This window comes from Triplophysa dalaica, chromosome 14 (assembly GCF_015846415.1).
Source record: "Triplophysa dalaica isolate WHDGS20190420 chromosome 14, ASM1584641v1, whole genome shotgun sequence".
Classification (NCBI taxonomy): Eukaryota; Metazoa; Chordata; class Actinopteri; order Cypriniformes; family Nemacheilidae; genus Triplophysa; species Triplophysa dalaica.
The window spans coordinates 2,853,677-2,861,595 of record NC_079555.1 but is presented as its reverse complement, the minus strand read 5'-3'; the positions used below and the strand labels follow the sequence as shown (position 1 = coordinate 2,861,595).

Below are 7,919 nucleotides of genomic sequence, written 5' to 3'. Positions count from 1 at the left end.
GGTCGTGGTGTTGTTTTTTTATTAAACTTCTTTCCAAATATACTGAAATACGTATAAAGTATTTACAAACAATCTTCTTTCGTCAAAGATTAATACAATAATAAAGACACCGTAAACATAAAATAAAAGAAATATATTAAAAAGAGAAAAAAGAATAAGAATGTTGGCTAAACATATTTAAATACGAATAAATAAAATAATGTAAAATAAAGAATGGGCATTAAATCATAAAAAGTTGAAAACCTTCAAAAATCTTTTTGTTTAGTCAAGTTTCTTATTTTGTGTTTTAAGATTTAAAATGGTTTTAAAATAAAAATCAAGATCTGTAGGGCAGAAAGTAATGCAATATGGGTTTGAATGCGTTATTTTGGTTTTATGAATGTACTTGGCTAAAATAAATAAAAGTTTAGGAATATAATTTTGTTTGACAAATGGGAATGGCCTTAATTACTTTATTGAACTCTTACTATTTAAAAAAAATTAAATAAAATTTTGAATTGTTGAAATAAATTTTTGGTAAGTGTATGGTTTCCCATTCTAGTCAATGAGTTGATAAACAATTAGTACATTTACATTTAGTCATTTATCAGATGAATTTATCCAAAGCGACTTACAGAGAGTTCAGGGAGCAATAAGGGATATGTCATACAGGAGGAATAACACAATAGGTGCGAATACAATTCAATTCAATTCAAGTTTATTTATATAGCGCTTTTCACAATGTCTATTGTTTCAAAGCAGCTTTACAGGGGCAAACAGGAAAAACAGAAAAGTTAATACACAGCACAGTGCATGGTAATTATATAACGAGTTAGATCTTTCTAATAAATAATATCTAATTTCTAATGAAATAAATAAATAAATGAATAAATGAATACAATGCTACTAGTTTCAACTAAAGCTAGACCACTACCTGTTGAGAGAAAGAGAGAGTATTTTTTATCTGTCTGTCAAGTATTCACAGAAGGGATGGGTTTTTAATAGTTGTTTGAATGTTGTGAGAGATGTGGTTGACCGGACTGCGTTAGGAAGAATGTTCCACCAGGAAGGAGTTGTGAATGAGAATGGGATTTACTGCCCTTATGGGAAGGCAATACAAGACGCCGCTGGTTTGCTGAACGCAGGGATCTTGATGGGGGGTGGGAGTGTAGAATGGTGTTAAAGTATGCTGGTGCAGATCTAACGATAGTCCTGTAGGCAATTAGTGACTTGAATCTGATACGGGCTTCAACTGGTAGCCAGTGGAGAGAGATGAAAAGGGGTTTCACATGAGCCCTTTAGATGGTTGGAAGACGAGACGTGCTGCTGCGTTCTGAACCAGCTGGAGTGGTTTGATAGCCTTTGCAGGAAGACCAGCAAGCAGAGCAGTGCAGTAGTCCAACCTTGAGATAACCAGGGCCTGGACAAGGAGTTGTGCCACATGATCAGTGAGATAGGGTCTAACCTTTATAATGTTGAATAAGGCATAGCGGCATGACCGCGTGGTTCTTGCAATGTGATCATTGAAGGACAGCTGTTCATTGAATATGACTCCAAGGTTCCTGGCTGTTTTGGAAGGAGTGATTGTGGTATTGTCAAGTTGGATGGTGAGATCATGTTGTATCGTGAGGTGTGCCGGAAACATGAGTAGTTCTGTCTTGGCAGGGTTCAGCTGGAGGTGATGCTCTTTCATCCAAACTGAGATGTCTTCTAGGCAGGCTGTAATGCGAGCTGCTACAGTGATATTTTCTGAGTGAAACGAGATGTAGTGTGGGTCCCGAAGAATTCGTGAATATGGAAAAAAGCAGCGGTCCTAGCACCGATCCCTGAGGGACCCTAGTGATCATGTGGTGAGTGGTGGACAGCGAGCTCCTCCATGAGACCCTGAAGGATCTAAGATTAAAACCAGCCGAGAGGAGTGCCTGAGATTCCTAGAGATGACAGAATATATGTACAATGATTTGTTGTTAGAAGTAATTATCATTATTCCAGATATAAATCCTGCTGGGAGAGAAATTATGCTTGTCCAAAAGTGACCAAAACAGTAATTCTTGCTTGTGATAGTTAGCTAAAATAACAGGAAGTTTACCATGACTCTGCAACAAAAATGTGACGCCCCAATTTAACAAACAATAATAAGGGACAATTTCGGGTCGTGATGTATACTGTTCATACTTGCGTTTTGTGGATCAAATCGATTTTGATACATTAAATATTGCATTTGTGTCCAAACACCATGGATTTGCTAATTTGCAGAAAATATTTAAAGAAGAAGAAAAAACACCCTGTGTTTGAGTTACATCTTCAAAATGACGAAGTTATAAGTATTTATTTTGCCTCATTTTTTGCGGATTTTTTATAATTTGTATTACCAGTTATACAGATTTTTTTTTACAAATTATGCAGAGGATGGTGCCAAAACCTGTTATCGCTCTTTTATTATAAAACATGTTTACCTCACAGTGTGGACTGCTAGAATTCTAACATCCCACAAGAATACTTTTATAGAGTATATATAGAGTATTCCCCATCATTACTTATTGGGTAGATGCATACATTTATAAATTATGGCACATTTATATTAAATATAATATTAAATATATATATTAAAGTGGTCTACTGTCCTTTTAATTTATTAATGTATTATTTTAAAATGACAATAATTAGATTATGGTATATTTTCTGGGGTGAAACTTTAAAAACAAATCTATGCATATATTTAGTTTCTCTTGATGTTTTTAAAGCATATAAGGTCACTTTCAGACCTTCACTGGAAAATCTTTAACTTAAGCACTGGAATACTGTTAATTAGGTAATGTCCTATTACTTTTGTTGCCATTTTGTAAATAACCAAGTTATAATTATTACATTATTACAAAGTGCCTGGTGGTCATGCCACCGTTCTAAAAATCATAAAATCTATCTATTAAAAGACATACATGACATACTGGAACTATAAAACAATCCTTTTTATAAACTTTAATTTCATTCTAATTTGATACAATTTCATTCTTATTTTACAAATTTCAAATGATAATGAATAACAAGAATGACCTTAAAAATAAATTTCTTAACTTAAGCAGGTATCCTGTTGTATAAAACCCACACCTGACATATTGTCATCAAAGGTTTTTATCTGCATATGTGTGAGCGCAAAAGTGTGTTGTGTTGGCTGGATCATACATTTCTGAGTGAGTTTGTGTGATAGCATGACACACGTGACCATGTGCTTCTGTTTGAGGATCAATATCTCATAAATATTGGATTAGCAATAAACAAAATCTGAGATCGGACTTGTTTTCACCTCGTTAAACTGTGGAAAAGTCCTAATATTGGATGATCAGACATGCAGGGGCGAAGTTCACAAGTGGTATTACTAACACCCCAAGCAGTTCACACATAGAGACTGTGCCAGACAAGACAGTTAACTCACCAAAGTACAGAGAGAGGCATCATTTAGAAAGGTTACTGAATAAATAGATCATAGCCCTTCAACAGACAGTTTTACCATTGAATCTTCAATGAGTAAACTAGTAACCTTCATCTAAAAGTTTACCTGAATGTACTGTAGACAAGACACGTTTCTAGATGCTACAACAGGCCTGATGGTTCTTAAATTTTTGCATTTGAGTATGAACATTTAATCGTTGTTTAAAAATAGGTTAATTCAACACCAGAGACAAAAAAAGTGTTTAAAAGGCTTTATTGCAGCTGAAGTCTTGGCAGGCTCATGGCATTTATAATGAGTATTTATGGATGAAAGGTTTGTTGATGAACATGTGATGCTATTAGCACATACATCTTCAGATTTATTTATTTTAGCATCATCATTTTGGCATCAGAGACATTAACCGATGTGGTTCAAGATGGTATACAGATGCAAAATCCCCTACAATATCAGTAAACAGTTTTTATTTGACGACTGTCAACACTACTTGAGACAGCCCATTTGTAAACATCAATATTTGTCTGCATGTGATTCTAAAGGCTAACTAATGTAATGCACCTAAAAAGGTGAAAACTTTATGACCTACGTTTTTTCTATCATTTACGTGTATCATTATTCCATTGCTATAAATACATCTATTTAAGGCAGCTCCATTTTTGGCTGTATGGAGATGCATATAAAAATATATTATTGAGTCATATTGTAAAATCATGATATATAGTTAACTGTGAATTGCTTTGTCCTTGTTGCACGGGACGTCCAAACACACACACACAGTGCAGCTTCAGCTATGTTGAGAACAGCTGTCCATTCATTCTCATTCCTGCATGTGTCTGTGAGCTATAATTACAAAGCTGGTGACTGTCACACATAAAAACAATTGTCTCTGTGCCTTTGTGTTTTAAGAAGCTGTTTTGATCCCGCAGGCAGCACCTCAGGTATCAAAGTTCTCTCTGTGTCTGCTATTACTTTCCTAGAAATCTCTCAGCACAGAACAGCAGCTTTATTTAGTTAATAGCAATTTTTTTAATGATTGTTTTGCAGTTTAGACTTGTGTTTTTTTATTTATTTAACTAACTGGCTCATGGGTTATATATGACAGATTCACTATTGTTATTTTGGATTTCATAATTCTGACTTTTTTATTTGTAGATTTCACAATGGCAGACGAGTAAGTATGAATTGGTTCATTTTTTATCATTAATTTGTAAAGCTCTGAAGACACTTCATTGTAATTTCTTGTGGCATGTATTTATTATTAGCAATATTATTAAATACATTGTTTATCTCATTAATGTAACTTGTATGTTTTTTTTCTGTCTCTGTGTTCTCCAACAAACAACATTCGCAGCGATGTAAGTAATTGATCTACACGCAACTTTTAAAAGTAAAGCTATAACTTTACACAATAATTGAATAGGTTAAAATGTTTCATCTTGATTCATTTGATTGATGTATTTTTTGTCTCTTGTTTTAAAGGCACCTTCACCGTTGGCCCCTCGAACTGTGCAGGCCAAGGTGTTCAATTTTAAATCACATAGCTCTTAAATTACAAAATGTGTGAAAATACATAATTTAAATTCTTGAATGTATAAGTCGTAATAATATCATCAATCAATTCATCTTCATTTATTTTTTCAGCCAAAGTCCAAAATCTCTGCGTCGCGAAAACTCTCTTTAAAGGTACATTAAATATAAATGTGTGACAAACAATGCATGAATAAACAAAAAAATGTTTTGTTGTGTTTTTATAATATTGACATTGTAATAGTATTTTTTTAGGTTTGTTACATTCCAGTCACAATTAATTAACTTTATGTAAAAACAATAGAAGAACATATGGTACACTTTTGTGTAGTTAATATGTTTTCCAAGGTTAAAATCCGTATATATTTGTGACATTCGTGTTTTTCTCAGATCCTCTTGCTCCAAAGAGCCATTGACGAACTAGAACAGGAGAAAGTGAGTCGGGATGAAGAGAAGGTGAGATATCTGGCCGAGAAGATGCCGCCCCTTCAGACAACTGGCCTCTCAATGGATGAGCTACAGGTTAGTGAAACATAATATTCATTTAAGAACAAAACATACATTTTTTATCAAATTAAATTTTGAAGAGAAATATGACATGTGCCTATGCATCGATGAACAAAAAACTAGCTTGTGTTCATTTTGTTTATGTTGCATGTGTGCAGAAACTGTGCCGGCAACTTCATGCCAAAGTCGATGTAGTGGACGAGGAGAGGTACGACTTTGAGGCCAAAGTGAACAAAAACAAAAGAGATGTGAGTATAAATGTTTCTTTCAACCTACACACTAAGATGGGGTGAGCATTTAGAGACTAACATCTCTGTGTGTCAAAGATCCATGAGTTGAACCTTAAGGTGCAAGATTTAGGTGGCAAGTTTAAGAAACCGGCGCTGAGGAAGGTGCGCGTGTCTGCCGATGAGATGATGAGAGCTCTGCTGGGCTCCAAACACAAGGGCTCCATGGATCTCAGGGCTAACCTTAAATCTGTGAAGAAAGAAGACATCAAACAAGAGAAGGTGCAAATAAAATATAACAAACACTCTCTTTACAGGTTTGGTGTGATTCACCCTGATTTTCTTTCTGGATATAACTGCATAATGCATTTCTGTCTGACAGGTTATGTCGTCAGAGGTGGGTGACTGGCGTAAGAACGTCGAGGCCATGTCAGGCATGGAGGGCAGGAAGAAAATGTTCGATGCTGCTGGTGGTGGACAGTGAACGGAGTGTATATATAGTGTATAATTGTGTAAATGGTGTGTGTGTTGGTTATTGTTTTAGAATTGGGTCAAGTCAACATAATGGAAAATTACTTGAAATCATTTAATCAAATATTTAAAGTTATTAAAATTTTTGATGATGCAACAGTTCTTTGCAATTTATTATAAGAACTAGTTTCAGATTATGATGGCACAAACAGTCAATTATTATTTTTTGGTATTTTTTGGTATTAACAATTTAGATATTTCAAAATGACACACATACTTAAACAAACATAGTGCGGTTGATCACATCCAATCCGAGCGAGATTGAGTTATTATAGTTTTGATTCTAGTTTTATTTAGTTTGATTAATATTTTGAATTAGCTTTTATTTTTAGCTTTTTCGATTTTATGTTACTTTTTGTTAAATTTTTAGCAATTTTGGTATATGCTTTTGTCATTATATTATTTATTTGTTTATTTTTGTTACTATATAATATTAATTCATTTCTATTTTCGTTTTATTCTAGTTTTTGTTTATTATTATACAATTTTAGTGCTTAAAAAAATTTTCAGTTTCCATTTTTCCTTGAGTTAAGTTTTTCACATAATTTTTAGGTCAATATTTGATTTGATTTCAATGAACAGAAACGTTTTCAAAGTTTTAATTTTAGTAAACTTAAATAACTTTTTGGCCAGACCTTAAAGTTTTTCAACTTCGCGTTGTTCCAAATGTGTTCACATTTCTTTGTTCTGATGAACACATAGAAAGATATTGAATCAATGCTTGTAACCAAACAGATCTCGACACCCATTGACAACTATTTCCTGCACATTCTTCAAAATGTCTTCCTTTGTGTTCAACACAACAAAGAAAATGATGAAGTACATTTCCTTCTATAGGAGTCAATGGGGTTAGAAATCTGTTTGGCGATAAGCATTCTTCCAAATATCGTTTTCTGTGTCCATCAGAACAAAAAAATGTATACACATTAAATGATGACAGAATGTTCATTTTTGGGTGAAGTATTCCATTAAGTCAAAGTTCAGACCTCAATCACTTCCAGTCCTGGACGACCCACAGAGTTTATCTCCAACCCTAACAAATAAGCCTTTAGGTTTAGAAAAAACAAAAGAGTTTGATCTGAAATGTGAGTCATGGCCCTCCAGGAACAACCGACTGTCATGATATTTATAACACAATACTCAAACTTCCAGTCCTTTTGTGGTTGACAGATTTCTATCACATGTCGATGAAGTGAGGTCACTTTGACCACCGGCGGATGACAATTGACTCATTTCGAATATTCACACCATGTGACTGACGTGCATTTCTGTTCAAGGACAAAAGAAGCCGTCTCCGACTGTGATTTATTTGGTCTGTCACCTGTCCGAGGGTGACAAAAGAGAAGTCAGATGCAGAGAGATGAGTTGGTTAACTTGTGTGAACTGCTCTGAGTTGCATTTGCACAACGAAGTTAGAGTTTGTGTATGATGGAAAAATAGTTTATCACCAAAACACGCCATTTTTCCTTTTCTAGAAAAGCGAAACTACAAATCACCAGTTAACACGTAAAATAATATTTCATTATTTTGAGAGCGATATTAAGTGGGGGTGTCATTATCTTAATACTTAGAATTGTAATCCTCATAAACATATCGTCAGAAGAGAAGCATGAAACAACTCCAAATAAGTGGCCTGAGCATAGACAATATAGACAATAATCCAATAAAGAGGCATTTGTAGCATTTAACAATCCAGACGG

At 34.2% G+C, this 7,919-nt stretch overlaps 1 protein-coding gene across 1 annotated transcript; it reads left to right on the top strand.

The window, feature by feature from the left end:
• The first annotated feature begins 3,833 nt into the window (after positions 1 to 3,833).
• Positions 3,834 to 6,422, top strand: tnni1c (troponin I, skeletal, slow c). Its single transcript, XM_056766835.1, has 7 exons — positions 3,834 to 3,848; positions 4,907 to 4,945; positions 5,069 to 5,110; positions 5,345 to 5,476; positions 5,620 to 5,709; positions 5,788 to 5,970; positions 6,071 to 6,422. Exons 1-7 carry the CDS (start codon positions 3,834 to 3,836, stop codon positions 6,170 to 6,172), a joined length of 603 nt encoding a protein of 200 aa, XP_056622813.1. The 3' UTR covers positions 6,173 to 6,422.
• Positions 6,423 to 7,919: the final 1,497 nt, after the last annotated feature.

Excerpts from the sequence above, each read along its gene's own strand:
- tnni1c (XM_056766835.1), top strand. Across the intron at positions 5,477-5,619 it reads TCTCAATGGATGAGCTACAG|AAACTGTGCCGGCAACTTCA; the intron begins GTTAGTGAAACA and ends GCATGTGTGCAG. Across the intron at positions 5,971-6,070 it reads AAGACATCAAACAAGAGAAG|GTTATGTCGTCAGAGGTGGG; the intron begins GTGCAAATAAAA and ends TCTGTCTGACAG.